The sequence below is a fragment of the Topomyia yanbarensis genome, chromosome 1, assembly GCF_030247195.1.
Source record: "Topomyia yanbarensis strain Yona2022 chromosome 1, ASM3024719v1, whole genome shotgun sequence".
Lineage (NCBI taxonomy): Eukaryota > Metazoa > Arthropoda > Insecta > Diptera > Culicidae > Topomyia > Topomyia yanbarensis.
In genome coordinates, this window is record NC_080670.1 from 210,328,546 (window position 1) to 210,353,545 (window position 25,000).

The 25,000-nt window shown below is 42.4% G+C and overlaps 2 protein-coding genes across 2 annotated transcripts in view; both read right to left on the reverse strand.

The window, feature by feature from the left end:
- The window catches only part of LOC131690804 (cytochrome P450 307a1), a 377,105-nt gene that overhangs the window by 40,710 nt on the left and 311,395 nt on the right, over positions 1-25,000 (reverse strand). The window lies entirely within an intron of this gene.
- On the reverse strand, positions 9,325-11,644 carry LOC131690752 (origin recognition complex subunit 2). Its single transcript, XM_058976726.1, has 3 exons — positions 10,885-11,644; positions 9,939-10,823; positions 9,325-9,872 (listed from the first exon to the last, which is right to left on the reverse strand). The coding sequence occupies exons 1-3, from the start codon at positions 11,522-11,524 to the stop codon at positions 9,439-9,441; spliced, it is 1,959 nt and encodes a 652-aa protein (XP_058832709.1). The 5' UTR covers positions 11,525-11,644; the 3' UTR covers positions 9,325-9,438.

Here is a 25,000-nt window from a genome sequence, read left to right on the forward strand (position 1 = left end):
AGATGCAGAGGTAGTCTCGGTCCCTATTAACAGCGAGTTGACCCTGGAGGGTTTCACAATAATACGGAATTGTCGACATCCAGGTACTATAAGTGGCGCAGATGTAACGGCTGTGGGACTACATTTTTATAGTTATGTTCAAAAAGCTTCAAAAGCCTGGCCTGTAGTGTATTAGCACTGTGTGGGTCTCTGTAGTGCATTGGCACTCTGGGACGGATGACTCACTTTCGTACCTTTCCACTAAAAACACTCCTTACTCTTTTTCGCTTTTCTTCCTCGCGGAACTATATCAAGGTCACAATATATACGCGAACGGAGGTCTTAGTCGAATGTACGTACATTACATAGATTTTTCTACCATTTAATTACGATCCACTCGGATAGTCTCCGGCGGTGAACTCATCGTACTTCGACTGAGAGTTCCCCGAAGGAGGAATTTCTCCCGACACCGATACCGGCTTCCTTGAGCCATTTAGCTTCTAGCTTTATCGAGATCTACTCGGATATTATCTGGCGGTGAACTACCCTACTTCTATTAAGAGTTCCCTGACAACGGAATTTCTCTCGGTAGCGATGTCTGTTTAGTAAGCCAATAAGCTTCAATTTTTGGCACGATATAGTTGGATAGTGCATGGCGGTGGATTTTCGTTTCCGTGAGCCATTTAGCTCCCCGCTTTGTTTCGATCTAGTCCCCTGCGGTGAAACTAGTCTACTCGACGGGCCAGCCAGTAGGTGCTACGGTCTACGGTTCAAATAACTGATCGAGACTGATGTCCCGGTGGTTAACCTCAGATTTGGACTCTCAATTCGGCTCGACAACAGCCGTGTAGTCCGAAAAAATTAGAAACTGATATAGCAGTAAAGTGAGATTTTTTTTGCTGATTTTCGGTGAAATCTTTTCCGTGTATCAGCTACGAAACGTCCCCTTTACTGAGACTGAGCCGAAAAATTGTTTACTGTGATCTCAACTGTTGAGATTTCGGCAAAAAATACGAAAAAAGCTGAGATTCGGCAGAAAAAAAATTAAGTGTGTGTGTGTGTGTTGTGTGAACCTTTTGAATTTAGTGTCTAACTGGCGCCAATTCGGTGTCAGTTGCTGATGTGTATACAGTCGGGATCGCTGGTTGGGCCACAGCCTTGTCCAACTAACGAATTTGATTCGCTAGTTGGACCGACTGACAAATGTCAAAAACTGATGATGGCAGTGTAAATGCATCTGTTCACATCTCTAAATGTTGTCAGATTGATTGTCACAGTTAATTTGACACGAGATTTTGGCGTTTAGATGCTTTTTAGTTGGACAATGGTCCAACTAGCGGAGGTCCAACTAAAAAGCGGTCCAGTTAAAAAATGTCCAACCAGCGAATCACGACTGTAATACAAGTCGCAAAAAATCCTTCGTGTTAGTTTTTGGTATTATTCCGCACTTCCTACTAATTTGGACTCCACACCACAGGCTAACAGATATAACACTCGAAAACAATGCTTCGCTCGCTTTAACGGTCATTTTAAATATATTTGTAGTCGGGACTGTGGCCACATTTTCAATTATGGCGCCACTGACATATGAACAAGCATATGGGGGATAGACCACCAGTGAAACATTCTTCCCAAACCTGAGGGGTAACCCACCAGCAAATGAGTGTTTGGGAGCATGAATAAAAGGTGGAGCTAGTGTTCTGGTAAAATTGCTGGATCGATGTTTTCTGGGGGAATTCCCTCATAGTGTTATGTCTGTTAGTCTGTGTCCACACTTTCAAAGTGCGAGTAATCATGCTGCTATTGAAAACTGCGAGCTGTCATATTTTTCCTCTGTCAGGCCATTCATTATTTATAAGAAATGCAAAACTTTAAAACCATCACCACAAACAGTTGTCAGACAACAGCGACAAGTGTCGAAGCTGAATCCAGTACCTCCAATTCAACTTTCAGTGCCAAGCAAGCAAAAGCGAAAGATGACGGGTTCACACTTGGAAACTGGTAAGTACAAGAAGTAAAGAGGACCACGAGCAGCATGACAGCATTTGGTCGATGGTATTACCGATGAGCTGTCATGGATGTATAGGACAACTAGAGAGAATTGAATGACGCTCAAGATGCAGTAGATGTTTCCTCGTCACGAAAAAGGCTTTCACTAATAATATTCGTTATTCTTTTCATACACGCATTGTAAATTTATAAAAAAAAACCTCGACTCCGTTAAGCTAACGCATTGAACCGTGTCAAATAAGGAAAAGTCACCAGCAGACAATAACATGCTATTCACTATCGAAAATGCCTGAAGTCAGTGGAGAAAAAAGCGATCATTATTATCAAATTCAACAAAACCTTCATATTCCCCGAAATCTACATACTATAATACCCGAGAAAACCTCCGGCATGAACGGTTCCAACGCAATCCAAGGAGAACACAAGTCGGACTAACGGACAAAAAAATCAACAGTAATAGGGTGACCATACGTCTTGGTTTCCCAGGACATGTCCTGGTTTTTCACTGACTGTCCTGGTGTCCTGGGTAGTTGAGAAAACACTTGATTTGTCCTGGTTTTTCTCTTGTAAACTCAATATATTTGAATTTATTAAGTCGCTTTATTCGCTCTACTCCAGATCGTAGTTACTACTGATCGCAATCATAACTGAAACGTATACTCAACCTCGTTCAGAGTACGACAAACAAAACTTAATACACTCGAGTCTCCCCATTGTACCATCCGATGTCTTTTTTAATCTCTCAATACTTCCCTTTCTTAGTCCGTGTGCAAGGAAATTTTACAACCGAATAAATCGAACCGATTCCAGTTATGCACCAAACTCTAGCCGCTATCAATGTCTATGAAACGATGATTACCAGACCTTCTTCTTGGCGCTTAAATCGTCTTTTATTCCGGAACTTGAACAGTTTCCGTTAGTATCTATGAGAAGACACATCGACGTTTTGATGACTCTGCTTCTTCTTGAGTTCTCTTGTTAGTGGCATTTTTCGTGCTACTGGAAATCTATTCATTAAAAAGGAAAATGGCGGAACATCAATAAAAATCGTGGAATAACTTCATTGAGCGCTCTCTCGAGCTCGTGTTTATGGAACCACTTCAGGTTCAATACTAGTACCTAATCAGTCAGCTTTGTGTTCGCCAAGTGGAACAGTTATTAATGGTACAAATACAGCCTTAACTTACGGAAGTCGTCGTCATCCAGTTTCACCATACTCGTAATGACGTACTGATAATATTTAAAACTTTGACCGCGGCGGAAAACTTTGCTACGGAAAATAATATGCGACGCGTAGTACAACATATTACAATCTATAGAATCACGTTTATATTGACGATGATAAGATTGATGTGCGTCTGCGCGATCTATCCCCACGTCCTACCAGTAAATTCATTACAACCATCATGTCGGAATACTTAATGGTGGAATCCGATAAGTTTGAAACCTGGAGAATTTTTGTCCAGGTATTTCCGACGGTGTCCAATACGAAATAGAAAGTGTAGCCAAATCTCAAATCACGCTGTGCACATATGAAGGGTAGACCGCTACGTGCCAGCTCTGTAACAAGAAGACACTGTACGGAAACCATGTGCCAAAACCTATAACGAAACAACATCAACTACCAGCAAACCGAACACACAGCCCTCATCAACATCAACTAAATCACAAACAACCGTATTCTCTGCTCAGGCAACAACGAATGCTGGAACAACAGCACACAGAGTGTCCGATCATTGTGATGCACCTATTACTTCTCAATCAACTACCAGCGCCACCGACAATAAACTTACACGGACATCACGAAAACGATAAACCGAGAGAATGCGGACTAAGTGATTCCCGAGCCACAACAATCGACGGAACTAATGAATCACCCACAAGAGAGAAGATCTTTATGTGAAGTAACAAATCGCGTACACAAGATCTGATACATATCTAATTAAACTCGATTTATTTAATTTTATTTACATATTGTGAGTATTAAAAGATCCACGGCTCAGGTAAGCTAACGCATTGAGTCGCGAGTCTAGCATCCTACATAACAGGGAGTATGGAATGTCTCAGTCAAACTGATATTATTTACACCAACCTATCTGCCGGTTTGCATACAACAATCGATAAAATGGAGAAATTTGGAAGCAACGGTAGGTTTTGTAGCTGTTGGAAATTGCCAGATATAGCGCAGGGAAGCTACTTGGGACCTTAGATATTTCTGCTTTATTTCAATAGTGTGTATTTAGGGTTGAAAACTCCTTGCCGGTCCTGCACAGACGATCTAAAAATATTTTATCTCATCCACTCAATTCAAGATTGCCGATTTCTCCAACAACGCATGAATCTTTTGCTGGTGATGGTGTAGCAAGAACTTCGTGTGTATAAATCCGAAAAAGCGCACGGTTATCGAATTCAAACGACAAATCTTCTGATGGAACTTTTCTTCCCACACCTATAGAACTTTTTTACTGTCAAAGCTCAGCCTGCCAGATCCCAGAACTTCTCATGTGCTGACAACCTGTGGAGAAGGCACAAACGATTGAAAGGTAACGGGGGGAGGCAGTCCCCTTTCGACTGTCCTGGGTTGTTACTCACCTGATATGGTCACCCTAAACATTAACCAATAGGATATCAATCCACTGAAAACGACAAACAGTATCCAAATGATTGACGAGAAATAAGGAGATAGTTTCTCAAAAAATAGGGCGTAAAATTTGAAAGACAGCTACAAAAGCCAGCATCGTAGAATTGGATTCTCTTCCCATTCGATAAAATTTCACTATCTGGAATGAAACTAAAAAACGAAAGTTCATCAAACGCACACTTCACGCTTCAGTGGAACAGGAACGGTATCAGACCTACAACTGTTGATGTACCTGAAAGTTCTTCTTCAAGATGTTTGGCGCTCAGGGATCGACTGGGACGACCAAATAAATGATGCTCTCTTCGAGAAATGGCAAACGTGGCTTCAAGTTCTCCCAGAAGTCGAACGAATCAGCATTCCGCGGTGCTTTTTAAGCCAGACCACTTCTGCTGGTTATGATGTCCAGCTGCAAACGTTCGTAGACGCAGGAGATAACGGAATTGCTGCAGCCTGCTACCTACGTTTTGCTCAACACGGCTTCGTTGAATGCAGATTAGTTGCCGCAAAGACTAGAGTTGCACCATTGAAATACCTTTCAACTCCTAAACTAGAGCTTCAAGCAGCATTAGTAGGTGCTCGACTCGCCCGGACGGTTGCCGAAACCCTCGCGTTCAAAATCTCTCGAAAAGTTTTCTGGTCAGATTCACAGGACGTGCTTTGCTGGATCCAATCAGACCATCGCCGTTATTCGCCGTTTGTTGCAGTTCGAGTAAGCGAGATCCTTGAAACGACTGAGATGAGTGAATGGAGGTACGTCCCCACTGAATTGAACGTGGCAGATGATGGGACAAAATGGAACGGAGTTCCGGATCTGACGGATCAATCAAGGTGGTTCAACAGTCCAAAATTTGTGTATCTGTCGGAGGAATACTGGCCACATCCATTTAAGAGGCTGAAAACTACAGAGCTAGAACTGCGCCCGAGCGTGTTAGCACATTTCGTCGCAGGTGAGCCACCGATACAAGTGAAAGATTTCTCTACCTGGAATCGGTTAGTTAAGGTCGTCGCTTTGGTTAAACGATTTCCGAATAACTGCAAACTGAAGCACCAGAAGAAACCGATCGTCAGTGGACCTCTCTCTAATAAAGAATTATTATCTGCCACATCTTACATAATTCGCCAAGCACAACAGGAATCATATCCTGATGAAATGGCGTTGCTTCAACATACGCAGAAGAATCCGGAACAATTTCCAACACCGATTCCTAAGACAAGTCCAATTCATCAAAAATCACCATGGCTGGACCAGTACGCGATATTGAGGATGCGCGGGCGCATCGCTGCCTGTGACTACGCTACCGAAGATGCAAAGCACCCGATAATACTTTCCCGTGACCACCATACCACCAAATTGATTATTGCACACTACCACCAAAAGTACCACCATCAGAATCATGAGACCGTAATCAACGAAATTCTACAGAAATACAGCATTCCAAAACTTCGCATGGCCTACGCCAAGGTAAGAAAAGAATGCCAGCACTGTATGAATGACCGAATCGCTCCACGAGTGCCAATCATGGCCGATCTGCCAGCCGCACGACTGGATGCCTTCACACGCCCCTTTACGCACGTCGGCGTTGATTATTTCGGGCCGTACGAGATTGTTATTGGTCGACGGACAGAGAAGCGTTGGGGAATGCTCGCCACCTGCCTCACAGTTCGTGCGATCCACATCGAGGTTGTCAGCTCGCTCAACACAGATTCGTGCATCATGGCTCTCCAAAATTTTGTCTCACGGAGGGGTAAGCCAAGAGTTTTCTACAGCGACCGCGGGACCAATTTTATCGGCGCAAGGCGTGTTATCAAGGAAGCAGAGGATATTATTAACCAAGAAGACCTGATGAAAGAGTTTTGCGATGTCGAAACCAGTTGGGTGTTCTTGCCACCCTCTGCACCGCATATGGGTGGTAGCTGGGAGCGCTTGATCGGATGCGTCAAGAAAAACTTGATGATGACCTTACATGCACGCAAGTTGACGGACGAGGTTCTACGAAACCTATTGACAGAGGTCGAAAACACTGTCAACTCTCGACCTTTGACTCATGTTCCAGTTGACGATGATTCAGCTCCTGCCTTAACGCCGAACCACTTCCTGCTCGGGTCATCTAATGGGGTGAAACCATTGAGCGCTATGGACGATACCGGCAGTGTACTTCGCCAGAGCTGGCGACTATCCCAGGTCCAAGCCAATCGATTCTGGAACCGCTGGGTTACTGACTACCTGCCCGAGATTACCCGCCGCACAAAGTGGTTTAGCCATACGAAACCGATCGAGATCGACGATGTGGTGGTGATTGTGGACCCAAAATCACCAAGGAATTGCTGGCCGAGAGGCAGAATAATTGGTACGCAACCAGGACGAGACGGCCGACCGAGATCAGCGACTGTGAAAACTACGACTAGTATTTACGAGCGACCGGTAGCCAAGTTAGCCGTGCTAGACGTGCGGTGCGGTGACGGGTAAGCTGACCGGAAGCCAGCGTACCTGGGGGGAGTGTTGCGTGTAGACTCGCTAAACGCGCACCTACCGTCCATCTACCTTGGGCGACAGACATTCTTGGCAGCTGTGACGAGTGACAGTCGGAAGCACAGAAAGATAGAAGTAAATGAGTAGTGAGTGGATGACGCAGCAGGTTTTTTGACATCTTAAAATATAAATTTATTATTTGCCTAACTTAGTTTAAACTTACTGCTAACTTATCTAAGGAAAGTATAGATATCTAAAATTATCAAATTATCTTAAATTACATTAACCTAATTATATATACAGTGGATTGAACCTTAGTCTAAATCTAAACCGAGTGTTAACACGGCATGAGCACATGCTCAATTAATTTGCTTATAGTTACATTTGGTAAGATGTTTGATGCTCTAAAATGCTACCTAAATACGTTAATACTAAATATTATAGACAACACTGGGACCGATTGACCGATAAGCTACTGGAAACTATTAACGGTTAACAAGGGATGCAAAACGTGAGTTCCTAACCTCAATTATCACTTATTGCGCTATATTATTAGAATTAGTTATTAGATGGTTAAAATATTGTATTTCTTCATTTCTTTCCTTATGCAGGAGAATTATAATCTCTCTTCGTTAAACCCAACAACACGATCCGACTTTCACTTGATTGGGAAACAAGCCGGAGATTATAATCGCGGACGAACCCTTTACGACCTGTTGGCTAATTTCCAACACACACAGTCCCAGCCTAGTTGTTCCAGCGAGAGATAGACATATGAGACGGGACCAACACTGGTTCTTGGTAAGTGGGAACAACATATCCCAGACTATCGATTTCGTACCTGGGGCCCTATTCTCACAGTCACGTCACCTAGTGATTAGAAGAAAATTTCCTTCTAGTCACTAAGTGACGTGACTGTGAGAATAGGGCCCCTGATCTAGTTTGATACAGTGGTGATAGCCGTCACGCGGACAATGTCCTATCCGGTTAGGTACACAATCGCTTCGATGTATCTTCTCGCCGAGGTACAGAACGACAGTACAAAACTAAAACCAAGCTAGACAAGCTCAAGACTACCTACCTGGTGATGGGAGATTTAACGCTCACCACAGATACGATCAACTATGAACTATCAACTAGCCGAGGTTATTGAGGACTGCAATGTCATTACCCTGACTGATGGTAGGATCCCTCCTACAACAAAGGTCATCTACGGTCCAGAGGACAAAAACTGCATTCCCATTGGTCTATCGTAAAACCGCTTACCACCAACTACTACCTGTAATCTCCGTTGGGTATAACGGGAAAACGCAATCTCTCAATAGAAGGGCAGAATTTAATTGGCCCCATTCTCAGAGTTACGTCTCCTAGTGCCTAGAGGAGAATTTCCTTCGAGTTTCCAGGTGACGTGACCGTGGGGGTCGGGTCCAAAATTTATATGATCGACCTGCTAATGGGGATCTTCGCTCGAGTCATCGAAGTGACAATTCTCTCCGCTCAAATCCCTGAAAGTGACTTCCACATTCCCAACACTGAAAGAGAAGATTCCGATCCAGCTTCCGCAAAGCTAGAAACGTGGTCATAAAGGTTATCAAAACAATAAATGAGGAGGTTTGAACAAAGTTTGAGGATATAGTTATCACCAGAATCGATAACATAAGAATTGTAGGGAAGGGTGAATTTCTTCAGCAGCCAGAGAAAACTTCTTACTGGTAGTCAATAGGAACACTACCGCTGGACCCGCCAAAAAGTTGTCGAGAATCGTCTACGAAGTCTATCGAAACAGAAGGCCAATTTTTACAACGGAATATAGCACCGACTCATTGCTTTATTACGTTTCCATCAGACACTTAACAAAGCTTCACCAAGGTATCCTCATACCGGGGGCGGCAAACCTATTCTCTGTTTAAATTGTACCGGTGGAATTTCCCTTCAGTAATTTCCACAGTTGGTTTTTTCGCCCGAATCCGAAGTTTCTCGAGGATTTTAAAAATTGCTTAACAAACGGATCGCAGTAAGCATTGATGGCATACGAAAAAAATTTTTCGCATTCAGTCCTTCATTTTTTCTTTCTTCTCATTTCAAATGGTGAAATTACTTCAAGAAATCAAAGTGTAATATGCGTTCGTAGAAAAATCAAGCATTGAAGAAAACCGTGAATTGTTCGTCGGAAAATTTCTCAGCGCAATAAGTATCTGGGAGGTCCACAGCTGCCAATTGGACATCAGGTGGATTATTGGGTGATGTATTTAGTTCTTCTATCGAACATAACCTCAAGAGCAAATTAAAAACCAATAAATTATTTTTACTAAACAATGCACGCACATTCCAAAAAACCCTACCCATCATTCTCCTCCAAAAACTGATCCAACAAACCGGACTCAATCGGAATCAACAGATTCTCCGCTCCATCCACGGTCCGCTTCACCCGCACCAACTTGTGATCGATAAACTCCGTCAACTGAGCGCGAAGCGCCAAATCCGTACTGACCAGGAACGCCTCCCGGCAGCTCCCGTACAGATCCTTGAACAGCATCCCCGGATAGTGCGGATTACCCTTGTTCGCCAGCTGATACTTAACGATAACCAGAAAGATGCCACGCGAATTGCTAGTCAACGATTTGAACACGTTCTTCATCGACGAGAGGGCCAGTGCGCCGGAATTTTGAACTAGCAAAGAATTCTCGAACGCCGTTTCGTCCGAGTACGGTAGCATCGTCGTTACGTCCCACCAGGAAAAGTTGTAGTAACTCAGATTGGATGAGTCCCAGACTGTGAAATAAAAAAAAGACGGAATTAGTGTGTACGTCAGAAAAAAAAATACCATTCGCAACTCACTGAGAGGAGTATTGATGTGATCAATAGAGGCCAACAGATGAATGTTATCGATTTTGGCCAACCGTGCCAGCACGTTTTGTGCTTTACTGTTCCGTAGCATCGTCCCGTCCAGATTGTGCACAATCAGGAACAGGTGTGTGTCCGGAAGGTAACCGTACTCTTCCTCGATGATATCGACCAGTTCGTGAAAGTTGCCGCTGTGAACATTCAAATCCAGAATGTCTCCCGTGATGGCATCCAGAACATCTTTCACGGTCAGGGTCGGAAAGAATCCATTAATCACGATAACCGGTTGATTAGCAAGAACTTTCCGATGAAATGCCTGAAGCAGATTTCTTTTGGAACCCAATCCGTAGAGGAGAATGTTGAAACCTTCGTTCATTAGAAACAGCCACTTGGCAAAATAGCTTTCGTATTCTTCGTGCAGCTCCTGAATCGATTTTTCGTGTTCGGTCGAGCCACGTAATTCTCTGAGCAAACGGAACAACTGATCGTGGGGTAGTCGAGGCGTGTTCAGTCGATCTAATGTATGATCCGAGGTGATAACTTTTGAGTTGCTGTGAGTGGCAAAATAGTCATCGCTCTGCAGTACGTACTGCAGATCAGTCTTCTTTTGGCCGCGATTCCGGGTACGCATACCAACCTGTTGAGCTTGGCTGCTAATTGGAATCGTTTTTCCTGGAATAATGTTAATAGTGGCCGGTTGAGACTTTATTACGGGACGTTTCGGTTTCGTATCTTCTTCTGAACTTTCTTCCTCGCTACTGTTGTCATTATTATCATCATCAACGTCGTCATCGCCATCCTCGTCGGACGATGGAACATAGTCACTTTCACTCGCTGAAAAGTCGGATCCGGATTCATCTCGAACGATTTTGGAAATATCTGCAAACAGTTAAATAATTCCAATTAATAAGTTTTAGTACATATTTCAACTAAAACTTACTCTTTTTCAGCTTGCTTCTGTCCCGATGAGGTGTCTTGGAAGCGGCCATACTCTTCCTCCTAGCCGTCGATGGTGTTCCCCCGGGTGTTTTCGGTGTCATCGCCAGCTTGCTGATAGCCCCCCGGCTGGGTGTTCCACTTGGGGTCTTCTGGTGGACGCTGGAAACAAGCACATTCATCGACCCGCGCTTCTTCGGTGTTTTGAAACCGTAGATTCGATGTCCCTCGACATCCTCTCGCTCCTCGAACAGGGTGGTGGCTTTCACTTTTCCCGCCAACTCGTCCAGTTGGTTTTCTTCTTCGGAATCTAAACCGACCCAGTCGGGGTCATCACTTTCTTCGCTTTGATTGGTGACTTGTCGGGTACGTCGTTTTCGGGTGTCCGGTACGTAATCTTGTGTGTAACGTTTGGTCGGTGATCGGTGGCGCGTTGACCGTCTTCGGTCTGTCGGTGGGTCCGGGTCCCGATCACAATCGCCATCGGAACTAAGTACTTGCTTATTAACTGTTGTTCTCTGACGAAGTTGGCGTACAGGCGAATCCGTTGAACGTTGTGTGGCTTGCGCATCGTCACTAGAACTAATCGCAATGATACTGTCCTCGTCCTCGTAGTCGGGTGCTTTCGTCCGGCGGCGGCTCATTTTGTGTGATGAATAATGATAACTGAATGGATAATACTTTTTTAATCGAAAAAAAAACGGATTACAGTTAACGTAATTCAAGCTTCACTTGCCTACACAAAAATAAATAACAGTTTGACAGTTGCTTTCGCGCTCGTTTTGCTATAATTTTTGTTTCCGAGCTGCATGCTATAAATATATTCGAGACACCCACCTTGAAAGGCTTTTGCTGATTTGATTACACGCTTAGCTCATTTTGGATAGAATTTAGATGAATTTAATTCGAAATAGATTTTTTCCATAAACATAAACGTTTCTCCCATAATCCTCTAAATTCTAAAAATTATGACAAAAACTAAATTTTTAATAGTTTGCATAAGTTCAGAATTTTATTTTGAGAATCGGGTTGCGAATAATGAAGAAAAATAAATTCCATAAATGCTATAAAATTCATTGGAAAATAAAAAAAAAACCCGATGACGTGCAGATGGCGCGGTTGTGACATATCTTCTGAAGTTTGGCTCATTTGCGTTGATTTTTTTATTTTTTTTCATAAAAATGACCGGTATACAAAACCATATTTTGATTTCACTGTTTCTGAATAAAAAAATATTGCCAATAACTATACTTTCGCTTGTGTATAGCAGTTTAGTGTACTTCATTTTTCGATTGAGCGTTTGCTGGCAACAAGACTGCGTCGGACACTGATGCGACAATGTTGAAACGCAAATTTCTTGACCTATCAAAACCAGTTCAACGTTCTTAACTATCGACTTAACTATGTCTGCCCATTTCCAACGAACTCTGACTCGTTCGAAATTCGTGGACAGCTGTTCCGGAAAATAGTTCCTAATAGCTTGCTGCACCTCGTCGGTAAGAGTAATCCGGATCGTAACTGAACCCGAACCGTCCTCTCCATTGTCAAAGCGTAACCATATCTAGTTACGGCTTCCAGAATAATGGGTTATTTAGAACCGACCAGCAAACTGATCATGCGCGCAGTACAACTCGAGAACCGGCAGCGGCCACTCAGGTATCTCTATCACCGGCACAAATCAGTGCAGCACAAATGCTCGCCTATTTCCTCGTCGAAGCAAAGCCTTAAAGAAAAGTGAAAGAAATGAAACATGATCCGTCCGTCCTCGCTGCGACTCCGATTGGAGATCTTGGCGCCACGGAGATGATCTCTCCATCTCTCTGTGTGATGTGTGTGTGTCTCTCTCTCTCTGTGTCCCCTATGCCTATGAATCTGATCCTCGCGACCAGCGGTCGTCGGTTTCTTTTGTGTTCGTCCTCCGTCGGTCGGATGGCCTTTTGCGAATAATTATTTTAATATTTAGTTAACATAAATCTCCGGGGTTCTCCGGGTCCTGCTCGACGACGACGACGAGTGTAGAGCGCGCGCGTTTGTTAATCGAAACGCTATCTCTTCCACCCACGCGGGTTTCGTTAGCAGCTATAGCAGCCCGGCTTTTGAGAGCACGAATCATTCGCCGAAATTGAAGCGAAGCCACTGCGTGCTCCTTTCCGGTACGCCCGGGTGTGTGTGCAATGAGGTGACCATTGGCTCGATGCTCGGTCCGGTTGCGGTGGGTCTCTTCTCATCCTTGATGCGGCGGTGTGGCAAATTAATACACGTACGCGCGCGATAGGTGGTGGTGGGAAAAATTATTATTCTTCGCCAGGTTTTTTTTTATTTCTATAATGGGCTGATTTATTGGCGAGATCTTGAAGTTCGCTTGAAGTGAAATTAGATACTATTGGGTTATTGTTCCAGGCGATGAGCAAAGGCGTTTGGAGGTGAGCGATTTTTTTATATTTTTGGTTTGTTTCGGTTTCCGTTTGTTGCTTCAATCATTGGCCATAAATATACTTTGTTTCGGTGTGCTGCGTGAGGAGAAGCTTAAGACAGATGTGACACTATGTGGAAGTTTGCTTGTTTATAGAAGGTATGATCGGTGGAGGATAATTTTTATTTGGCTCCGACAATCACAATTTTCAAAGGGTAAAATCATAAAGAATTTTATGTTAGGCTAAATATTTATAAAATAATTATATAAAAGAATGAATAAAAAAACAAAAAACCGTTATATAGCAGTGTCGCCACACTAGGTTATCGCCACCTAGCGGTATAATTAGTTTTATTTTTTTTTTCAATAGGAATTTTTTGACAATTGAGTTGACATTTGATCAACATTTTTTATAATTGTTTCAGTTTTCATTTCAGTTTCATCGTACATGCGTTTAGTATACGAATTTAGCAGCTAAGTTTATTTCTACTAGTTTTCAATAATTTAAAAACGGCCCTTCAATTTGAAATACGTTTTCGCACCTTGCGTGAGAAATCTTTCCGGGTTTCTTCGACGACTGCCTGAGTGACGTTTCTCGCTCGCCGACCGAGAGCTGGTGTGTGAGAGTGTCGCTTAGGCCGCCGAATGCACAGTTAATAGAAATGGTACGATGTACCGACTGAGGGATTGTGGCAATCTCATTGGGTATAACACATCCCTAGATTGCCGTTCACTGTGTTGAACATCTAGGACGGCGAGCCAAGACGTACACCCAGTTCGTTGTAGAACTACGGCATCATCGTCGAGAACTGTATAAGGTTTGAGTCCATTCGAGGAACTTAGAAGAAAGTGGTTCGGTGTCAGGACTGTAGCTTCCGGATCTGCAATTGAAGCATTCGTCAGCGGACTTGAGGATGTTCTCCGATTCAGTTAACATGTTTCGAAGTGTCTCGTCGGTTAGATGACGTCCTGGTTTGAACGCCATGACGTTCATTTTTATCGACTCTAAGCCGTTCCAAGGATTCATCTAAATTTGGAGATGCTGAAAGGAGAAATGCCCGTTCAGTGTTTGGACTAACGATTTCCTGGATGACATTGTCTTAGTTAGTTTCTACAGCTCTGAGTTTGAAACAATGAAGTTTCTGTCATATTTATTGGTACGACTCATCTTGCCATACAGTTTCTTATCGCACGAAATACAGTTCAACGTCCAACAACTTCGGTCAAAGTAATCAATGGCAACATATGAGAAGGACCTTGTGAATGAAGCAAACATAACCATAGCACACCTGTTACCTCGGAACCCGAAATGTCTACCATGTCTCGTATGGCCCTTTGAAAGAATAGTCGGGTTCTTAGCATCCATGGAAGCACCCTCAAACGCGCTGATTCTCACTCTTGGCTGTTCAGTCGTTTATGGAAGCTGACAATCCATGTCGACTTCGGATGCTATGTTAGTACCACATGCTCCCGTTTCCTAGCTGCGTGCAAAGTATATCGGGCGCTCTGTCATGCGAGGTTAAACTTTGCTCACACGAACAAGTGGGGAAATTTCGGGAGGTAATTTATCTAAATACCATGCGTTCATTTTCTATCATTCGTTGCTTGGGTATTGAACGAGCAACACATGGACTGAAACATGCAGACGGTAAAGCAAAATAGCAAATTTCCAAATCAATCGACACCATCGCATATAACCTCACAATTCGTTACGCTCCTTCCGCCACTATGTTTGGAAGGGGATATGGAGGAAAATTATATCACAGATAACAGACATTTGAGTTAGAACAAAATTTCTTCAGAAACCTGTGTAAACTTTCAAATTGGTATACGTTGGAAATCAACGTTTCACTATTGCCATCTACACAGAGCCGTAGCGTGTGGTTGGCCAGGTTGGCCCCCGCCAAGGGCGTCAACCTTGGAGGGGCGCTAAACTCTTCATCTGCTTTATAAAAAAAAGTGAGGTTAAGTCAGGATGAGTATCAAAAAAAAAGGATAACTGAGACTATCAAAGGTGCCAGAAGACTATGGTACGGTCCTGCTAGTCCAAAATAAACAACGAACAAGACAAAGACTTCAAATTTCAACAAAATTAGCGAAAGTTATTGCAAATATTTTCCGCTCGTTTTTTCAGTTTCATAGGAACAAGGGGAACGGCAATGTGGTCAGGGGCAGTAAAGAAGGCCGCCTTTATGAAGCTGTAGCAACGATCGTAGAGTAAGCTAGATCAATTATCATCGAGAAGATAAACCCATACCGTACCATGAAAATTGCCAGAAGGAGTTCCGCAAAATCATAAAGTAGCTGGTTCCCGAGCTGGTTCCTAACCTAGGTCCAACCAATCCTGCATTCAGTTAGATCTCGGGTTGAAATGTCACATGAGATTTTTGGTGTTCCTGGAAGCGTTGGAAACACTTTATTTCTTCTGAATTGTCTAAGACCGGGTGCTGTTTGCTTCGGAGCTTTTTCTTGCTGGTATATTTAGTGACCTTTCAAGAGAGAGAGAGAGAGAGAGAGAGAACAAAATTACTCTCGCAAAGACCCATTTGCCTGTAATTAGTGGAATACTGCATGCATGACGCGCGGCACAAACAACCAACCATGCAGGCGATCCTTGTCGAAGAAGACGCGAAGAAGTCTCGCAAACGGTCACCCGATACTAGTTTGAAAGGACACCCCATTTTGTCCCGTCCAGTGCGATTGTCACTCAAAATCTTCGCTCATGGGAGCAAGCGGTCATTGAAACAGACAATCCCGTTTTTCAGTAGATCCAAACGTTCGAATCGATAACTACACCATCGATCTCAACTTTGTGAGCGGGCATTTAAACGCGTTAATTCTTCATGAAAGTCTTGTCGCCAGTAACGTAATTTGTTTGCTTCACAGAAAATATCACAAATCTGAACCTATCTACGCGAACTTTCGAAATATATGGAAAAGTTGAATATTTCCGCGTCTTGCGTAATATTAGATTACTTTGCGGACTAGATTTGAACCCGAAAGAAGATTGGATATGGAATCTCGGAGTCTTTGGCAACGAATCTTGTTCGACATCCATTTTAGGATCATTTGCGTCAATTCCGGAGAGTTTATTCACAGAGAACAGACATCCATGATCGAACAAAAATATTTCAAAAACGTGTGTAAACATTTGAATTAATATACGATAAACACTAGCGCCGCTACACCAACCTATCCCAACTATCCGTCAAATCCATTCCGAAACCGGTTAGAAATGCTGAATGGATTCAGTATGGAATCTTGCTCAAAGAAAACAACCGATTCTATCGGTTGATGCATTTGAGCTGGAATTCATGCTGGAAGTTCGAACCGGTTCCGGACTAGTTTGACTGGGTAGAGGAATAACCGCTGTCAATTCTGTCGAACTCAGCCACAAAAAAACATGACAGTAGCACACCTCGTTTCGATATCCCAACTACCTTCGAAACCGTTAGAGATTTTACACAAGTTGAATGCTGAAGATGGACGTCTGCTCTCTATGGTTTATTTATGCAATGACCTAGGGCCAGACACAAAGTGAAAACTGAAGAATTGGAAAGAAGAGACAGAAATCATGGGCGATATAATTTGAAAGACAAGTCTGAATTTGATAGTAAAGAAATAAAGTGGTCATCTATCTTCACATCAAGTTCCTAAAGTTGTCTCCTCAGTATACTTGACATACGGTAGAGTGCCAATATTTATGATATTCCTGAATTTTTTGAATCGGACACGCCCCAAAAATTTTGGTACCTCGAAAAAAAGTCCACATGCAAAAATTTAGCACAATCGAAAAACAATGCCATGAAGCGCTGAGATCTGGTGTAATGTTGAAAAAAACGTCTTTGTGGTGTAAAGATAATTTTTGAATTGACTTGAGTTTGGAAATGCAGTACCAGAGAGGCAACTTTGTCAAAACAATTTTTTATGAGAAGATACAAGATCAGTTGTTTCATGCATTATTAAGACATTTGGCATAGAAAATAAATGAAAAGCAGCTCTTTCAAACCCCAGTATCAACTAAAATCCAGAATTTTCCAAGTGTCATAAAGGCTATCTTGAAAAAAAATTAGGGTGGCAGTAGATCTCGACGTTTCATTACATCCTAAACCATTTACCATCAAAAATTCGAATTCAATTTTTGAATATACTATGGGTCCTTTTGTGTTTTTCATGGGTGAAATTTTTTGCACTTTAGCTGTTTTTCACAACCCCTTAATCGTATCTTTTTTCGAGCTGTTGAAGTGCGTCTAGTTATTAAATTCGATGATCACCAATTTTCCATACATGCCATTGGCACCCTAATATACAGTCTTTTGAATAGATGCTTACTCCGTCGCCCTCAAACACCTAGCGTCACCTAGTTTCATAGATTACAGTATGCGATTTGTGGTTGGAATTTACACGAAATGAACGACAGTCATACATAAATTATTATGTGAAGTTCGAACGGAAACAGAAAGCCAAAGTAAACATCAAAGGAGCGCACAACTGAGATTCCGCCAAGGGCGGCAGAAGACCACGCCACGGCTCTGCATCTATGCAACTGTTTGCTACACGTGTTTGACAACTGCAAAACTGCATTGCATCGATCGGTGCGCCACCTACAAATGTTTGACAAACGTGTTTCTGACGTCTAATTTTGAAAAAAAAAAAAGATGTTCTAATCATATTGTAACTTCACTTCCATAAACCTCTACACTGCCGTTCTTTTCATAATTGTCTTCGAATAAAATCGACAATAAGATTAATAGCGTAACCGAGCACGCGTGTTTCATTTTTGCATCACGAAACACTTTGCACACACGAACGAGTGTGTGCAAATTGGATGGGCTATATCCCAAAGTTGATTTGCGATGTTTATACACATTTAAGGCTGATTTAGGTATGGATTGAACTCAACTTTCTATAATTAGTCCAGGTGTTTCGACTTCGTCTCTACAGAACCACAGCACTTGACCAATGCATCGGGCTGACGCTAAGTCCAAAATTGGAAACACTACTTGTGAACACACTAAACAACTTCTACGATGTCCCGTAAGAAGAGGTTTTTTTTGCTGATGAAACTTAGTGAAATAGAACCTTGTTTTCAGCTAAGAAGGCGAATGTAAACAAAATGTAATATTACTTCCTAAGGAGAAGATTGGTTGGAAACCATCTTTATGCATCAAGAACACAGAATCTGACTATAATTAGTACAGGTGTTCGCGTTTCAATTTCGACATTACAGTTTGGTTTTGTGCCTCTCATGCATAAAGACGGTCGACTGAATGTTTTGGTATGATACGATAAAACGAGTGTTTTCTTATAACCTGTAATTCAAATTTTTTGAAAAAATAATGTAATGTTCATTCTAAAAGAATCAAAATAGAAGAACCACACTATAACATTAACGTAAGAAAATATTTTCATCATCGCTTGATTGGTACCAATAATGAAATCTAGTTGGCGCGTCGAGCGCATAAGTAGTACACTGGTCACCCTATAAGCTCCATAGCCGCCTTCACAACGCGGAGGAAGCGTTTCGCTCTCGCGTTCATCCGCATGAGTGCGAGTGCACAAAGCACCCATTTCATTTTTTTCGCCGTCCAGTTCATTGGCGATCGCGTTCCGGTAGGTTTGTCACTGGAATAAAATTCGTCCGCGGTCCGGGTTAAAAAAAAATCTTCGCTTGCGTAAAAAGTATATCGCGAATCGGTTTACATCGATTTTTAAGTATTTTTAGTGCTTTTTACCTAATCGAAAGACTGGTTCGATCGTGTTTATTTTTTGCATCCGGGAGCTTTACTCGCTCAGTGCATCGTGATGTTCTAACGTAGTACTGTGAAAAAAGTACGCTCCTTTCTTGGGGTGAAAAATGTCATTTTCGAAGCAAAACAGTTGTCGAATAGGAAGTTCAAGCAGGGCAAAAGTGTTATGTAGAAATAAAATGTGAATATAGCGGAAGCCATTTTGCAAGCGCAACAGCTTCATTAGTGTTCGTGCATAGAATTGTTTGTGCCGGAGAAGCTATGGACTTTTTGTGTTAGTCGGTGAAGATGATTGCTGCGTTTGCGATTGTTGTTTCCAATTGTTTTGGTAGTTAATATGCAACGGCTGGTGGAAAAAATATCCGGCAAAAAGCGTATATTGAACGAATAAAAGTTCTAGTTTTTCAAAGCAGAGATTGTGAGAGTGCTCGTGCTGATTTGGTTTTTATTTGTACAAAAAATATGTAGAGAAATGCATTCTTGCAGCTGATGGACTTGCTATGTTTCAAACCAGGTAAATAGTAAAATATATCTTGCACTGCCATTAAATTTCGGTTCAAGTTTCAGGTTAAAATTCTGAATTACTGAGACCACTTTTATTGCGAAAATGTTTCATGTATATCTGATTCGAATTCGTTCAAAACAAATCACAATATAATAATTGTTCAACAGTTATAAATCCGTGATCCATGACATTTTAAATATTTTTCCACACCCAATTGATTGTTTCAATTTCGCGCAGTAAGATCCTCAATTCAATTAATTTTGAAGCAGAATTGTTCTAACATTTCAATACAAGAGGTCCTTATCCTCTTCTTATATCTACTTGTGAATAAAACGGTTCGGGTAAGTACATTTTGATTCGATTTCAAATAAATTGTATTAAAACAGATCGCAGCACATTGCGTCAGATATTTAGATGAATAATTGTCGAAGAAATAAATAATCAGCGAGTTGTAGTTAGGCCGACGTTTGAAAATATGTTGGCTGATTTCTTTTACTGCCAGATTTTTTCATTATTACAGGAACGGTTTAAGCATATCTCCTAGTTTTACAGTGATTTTCAAATTTTGGATTTTGTGCATTAAAATTCGAATGTTTTATTCTTTTTTTAAATTTTGATTATGTCAAACAACCGGTTCAAATTTTAGTGAAAGGTACAGCGTATACGTGTTTGTTTCAAGTTTCATTCATTAATTTGTTGGCGTAAACATTTCACGATAAATTTTGCTTTTCAAGTTTCCAGTATGCTCTGATTTTTTTTTTCAAGTTTCGGTTTTTTTGAAAACATTGCTGGCCTACGAAGGAAAATTTAACGAACAACGACAAAAGGGACAGCATTTCATAGCGTTATAGCGGAGTATAAAGATTCAACAGTGCGTTTTTCACTACCAGTTTGTTGTGACTCAGAAGCCGTACGGAGGACCTGGACAGACCCCAGCGCTGAAGAAAAAAGCATCGGGACTCCGGTGTGTCATCGAAAACAAATCCAACAAGCGCTCGACTAGTGCCCTGTAAGATACGGAACGCTGTTCGTTTTTATTGCTGAAAGAGTTCCAAATAACTTCTGCTGTGTCGATATACACATACGGTCCATTTTAAGGGCCACAAATGTTTGATGTTTGAGAATTTGATTAGAATTTCTCGCCGACTTCATTTTTCAACTTAAGTTTGCCGATGCCACCGGTGGTTACAAGATCGACGAAGGTGAGAGGTGCTATGAGGTGAACCGTACAAAAATCTTGGATTCTGACCCTTGGATTCGCCGCACAGACCTTAACTGTGAACATCGAGCTAAGCCCTTCAAAAAACTATAGCCTGAAGCACTGAGAACTGACATACAAGTAAAGTTTTCAATGTGTGTAAGAAATAAAACTGTCGTTTTGAAATGCCACCAGCAAGTAGCAAATTGCCACTAACCGGCGCTACGATCAGCCACCAAACGCTGTACGGGCGTTGCGTGCAAACTTGAATCAATGGTGATTCATGCATGCGAACCTGTATGCGATGGTAATTTTCATCGTATTTTCAATTAAATGTTTACACAGGTTTTTCGGGAAAGTTTGTTCTAGCTTATATGTCTGTTCTCTGTGCCTGTAGTACTTCCTGAATGTGGGGAATACAACTAGAACAATCAACATGTTTGCTGTGCCACTATTGACCTACAGTTTCGTCATTATCGAAATAGAGTTCGGTTCCCTGGAAGAACTTGATGGAAATAGATAGTATTGAGAAAGATGCTTAGATAAACCGTAAGGTTCTATCAGAAATTCAGAGAAATTGCAAGAAGCATGTTTGGTTCCAAGAAGTAGAGGTTTCACCGCACGAGACTATTGACCACATCATGGCAGGTTGTCGCATGTTAGACAACGCAGCCTACAACAGTGTACCTTAGATTTTACAGCCGAGTTGCAGCGTAGTATTTTGGAGGAGATGATGCTGAACTATCGTCATCTGTTTGTCGTCTGTCCAGGGAAATGTCCGTTTCAAGCTGTGCTGGGTTCGCACTGTTCTAACGGACCAATCCCAACACCACCATCACCAACAACAAACTTCGACACAGAGTTAATCTGGTAGAGATCCATGCGGACCAAATACTCAGATATCACTCACTGGTATCCGGCAGGCCGAAGTCACTAGAAGTATTTCAGTAAAGAATCGACCCACTGGGTTCCTGCTCCCAATGTCGTAAGAGGTGACTACAAACAGGAGACCCAGGCATGATAAAAAAGTGACCCTTGTAGTATTGAGCAAATTTATGACACAGTAGACTTTGTTTCTTCGCAAATCGTGGGATACCTATTTCGGGGTTCGCTATAGACGATTATAAGCCAACGTGTTTGATATTTTTCTAAATTAATCTTCAGCGTAAACGTACAGCAACTATGAATCTCTCCCACCTTGTGCAGGAAGGAAAAGTTTCCATAGCTTTGGTTCAAGAACCGTATTTCCATAAAAGAAAACTTCTATGTTGGTAAGCTTTCCACAAAAATGACATAACAAATCCCCATGAAATGCCTCGTGCATGAAAACTTACGAATAGTGCTATTGACGCATGTCTTATTTCCGACCTCACAACTAGCGATATTCCTGATGTCAAACTAAATGTAACTGTTGATAGCTTAAACAGGAAATACATCCATTGTTCGGCATATTTGCCGCATAATGAACCATCACCTTCTGATGACTTCAAAAGGGTTGTATCATACTGTTGCAGAAATGAGTTTTCTCATAATCGGCAGTGATGAAAATGCGCACCACATAATTCGGGGTAGCTCAGATATCAATTTGAAAGGCACCGAATTGAAGGAATACATAAGTAGCACAAACCTGCATCTAGTTAATGTAGAAAATCGCCCAACATTTGCACTATCTGGCAGAGGAGGTGTTAGATATAACTCTGCTCTGACGGTATTACGCATGAGTTGGCATACTGGCTCGTATCCAACGAGTTCGAACCGTCGTTATCTGATCAAAAGTACAACGTGTTTGATCATTTACTTGTTCTACTGTGTAGTAATTCAATTTTGATTGGTAGTACAAAATTGTATTTAATTTCGTGGACTTGGCTAGAATGTAAATACCCCCTTTTTTGCTACAATCACAGTAAAAACATTCGTCAATTCCTATCCAAATTCTTCTATTGGAAAAAAATGTGCACCTTAAAAAAAACTACAATTTAATCCCTTCACAGACTACTTTCCAGTATACAGGATGCCTACTCGTGACACAACGTCGATGGCTTTGAAACTCGTGGAACTCACGGCACAACATCAAGTCACGATTGAAGTATGCGGAACATAACCTTCAACTAAATAGTTGCTTAGTTCAGGCTAAATAGCTACAAAACCCGAGCCGGCGCACCGTTCCCGGAAAGTCAGCTTATTCACCAGAAAGAATTTAAAACGCAGGCAGATCCAATTCGAACGCTGTAAAAATGGATTAAATTCGGATCCAGTCCGGTGTGATTTATTCAGAAGATTCCACCGCGTTGATTAGCCCGACCGAAGCACGCCTTGTATATGACATGAGGCGAGAATTTCCGGGAATTCCATTCCCCCCCCCCCCCCCCCCCCACAGCAACCGTTTCAATCCTTCGATTCAACACCCGTCGGTCGTCGATTTTTCAATAAGTTTTTTTTTCGTTGAAAAAAAAACTTTGTGGTCCATTCTTTAGTTCTCACCTCAGCGTTTTCCTTTGTGCCAGTTATTGAAAAGATTCCCCCGCTTCTTTCGCGCCTTGAAAGCCACAGGAATTGAATGCTTATTTGGACCGAACGAACCGAAGATCCGAGATCTTCCAAGTCCAAGGGTGGAAAATGACCGGTTCAATGGTGGCGGCGGCGGCGGTGTGTGAAGAAAGAAGAAAAGTGTTAAACGGAATTAATGTGCCACACAAAACGCCAGCGCCTGCTTGGCTCATTTATTATTCGACTCCTCATTTTTTCTGTTTGTTGTCTTTCGTCCGTTGGAAAGGTTATGCGATCTGTTGGAAAAGGTATTCGTTAAGTTTGACAGGTTTGAAATCAGCGTACTGCGCTGTTAAATTTGCGTAATTTACAACGTATGAGGAAAGTCTTCCCCCATCACGCTAGGTGGATTCGGGAGTGGATTTTCGTTCTCCTTGTATCCCTTCCGCGCGAGGAGGCCCTCCGATGCGATTGCCATTGCCGGTTATACGGACGAGGTAGGTTCTTTTCAAATTGCGGGTCTCAATCGTTCTTCTCCACTTCTTTTGAACCTCTTGGAACGCTGGAATTTATCTCGTTAAAAAGATCGGAATTCTGTGATTACTGATGTTGGTGTTCTTTTCGCACGTCGTGCGGCCACTTTGGCTGGCTGAATCGAATCGGTTTCGGCTCCGTTCGTCTCCTCACCTTGACCAGATGATCCCTCGTGTCGGCGTAAAAAGCGGAGAAGGAGAAGAAGGAAGAAGCCAGTTAGCATAAATATACGACAGGGGCGGAAATCTTCTCACCTTTTCGTGCTGATGGAGAGAACTCAATCACAGCAGGCGGTAACAATGGCGGAAATGAGCACGGAAAGAAAAAAAAAAAAGATTCACTCATACTGTTTTACAACTCATTGTTTCACACCTTTTCTCTTACCGGGCCACCCTCAGCATCATGTTCAGGTCTGTTGATGCTGCCTGCTACTGCGGACCATCATAACTCGGAATCAGGAGGAAATAGGCGACAGACCAACAAACGACCGGAATAAAACATTCTTATAATTGTTATGATTTTATTAGTTCTCCGAAAAGCTCACATTCAATGACGAGAGGACACACAAGGGGAAATCTCTATATATTTTGGAATGCAAGTAGGTGCTGCTGAAGGACCGGCTGTACATATTTATAGATTTGGCAGTGCTGCCAGCAGTTCATCACCATTCACACAGTTGATGGTATTTCTTGAGAACTGCTTTGATTGCATGCCACGTCTTCGGGCGTCGGTTTTCGCGTTGGTTGGTTGAGGAGACATCTGCGGCTTGCTTTGAGCCTGCATCCGAACAACAACAGGTACAGAAGATGAATGACAATTTTCAGCCTTTTTAAGACCCTCGGTTAGGAACCCAAACCGTGCGCTGTGGATGACACCTAAATTAGGAATTCGAGGCCCCGGGTGAGATGGATGATCTTGATCTTCGTGCGATATGCACAACAATAGCCTGCCAGTCTGTGCCTGTAAAAACGTTCGGGCATCAGGTAAATCCCTGTCGGTCCATAGGTTAGGGAGGAAAGCTGACGGTAGAAGAGCACCTCCATCAACCACCCGGCCAGCCAACCAACTCAGTACCGGCTCACTGTTAAGTCCAGGAGGGTTGAGGGAAGGAGGAACAAACGCATTGCACACATACGTAAATAAATCATCTTAACGATCAATGAATTTCCACTAAAAAGACCATTGTGTTGACACATAAAATATCGGCTTTCGCCCTGTTCTCCTTTGGCTTCG

Bases quoted from the DNA above. Each gene is read 5' to 3' on its own strand.
- LOC131690752 (XM_058976726.1), bottom strand. From the start codon at position 11,524: ATGAGCCGCCGCCGGACGAAAGCACCCGACTACGAGGACGAGGACAGT. The intron at 10,824-10,884 runs GTAAGTTTTAGT...AACTGTTTGCAG, and splicing joins CAGAAGCAAGCTGAAAAAGA to ATATTTCCAAAATCGTTCGA. The intron at 9,873-9,938 runs GTGAGTTGCGAA...TTTATTTCACAG, and splicing joins TCACATCAATACTCCTCTCA to TCTGGGACTCATCCAATCTG.